The sequence below is a fragment of the Penaeus monodon genome, chromosome 30 (genome assembly GCF_015228065.2).
Source record: "Penaeus monodon isolate SGIC_2016 chromosome 30, NSTDA_Pmon_1, whole genome shotgun sequence".
Taxonomy (NCBI): Eukaryota; Metazoa; Arthropoda; class Malacostraca; order Decapoda; family Penaeidae; genus Penaeus; species Penaeus monodon.
The window spans coordinates 16,889,059-16,889,688 of record NC_051415.1 but is presented as its reverse complement, the minus strand read 5'-3'; the positions used below and the strand labels follow the sequence as shown (position 1 = coordinate 16,889,688).

At 35.6% G+C, this 630-nt stretch overlaps 1 protein-coding gene across 1 annotated transcript in view; it reads right to left on the bottom strand.

Annotated features, from left to right (window-relative positions):
* LOC119592562 (protein rogdi-like) overlaps nt 1-630 on the bottom strand; it is a gene marked incomplete at both ends in the record, with an annotated part of 7,879 nt that overhangs the window by 2,723 nt on the left and 4,526 nt on the right. The window contains 1 exon segment of the mRNA XM_037941438.1: nt 525-596. Coding sequence (XP_037797366.1) covers nt 525-596 — 72 coding nt within the window.

Here is a 630-nt window from a genome sequence, read left to right as displayed (position 1 = left end):
AAATCAGAGGGGCAAAAGCAGTAAAACAAAAAACAGGTATATATATAGGCTATATACACAAATTCATAACACTATTTTCAGTAGCTCTCCATCTAATTAATTTAACATAGAAAGAAAATTGAAGAAGAAACCAATTCAAAAGTAGAAAGATAAATATAAGACATAAGACAAAAAAGTCCATCTATTTTAACATTATCAAACATGCAATGTGTGTCTGTGCTGCTTCTTCAGAGCTGACAGTGAAGCTTTCGTGCAAGTTGTGCTATATGCTGATTAGTGTTATTATGTAGGATATGCATCACTACATCACTCTGTTAGGAAAAATGACCATTTAATAATTTCTCAAGAGTTTGTGAATGTGCGAAGCTCTGAACCACCAATTTTCATCTCATAGCTGAGCTGGTCAGAGGTGGGAATCAGTATGTTGCACAGCATTTAGCTTGTTACTTACAATACGTGGCAGGGTTGATAGTTCACTTTAGCTCTTAAAGGGTGAAAACTGAATACAAAAGCTCTGTTCTTACCTTAAGAACTTGCATCACTTGTGTAAATACCCTTGGAACTTCCTCACTGAGCACCCAGTCAAATTCTTGCTGCTGTAAATGGGAAAAGGGAATTTAAGGTCAAACA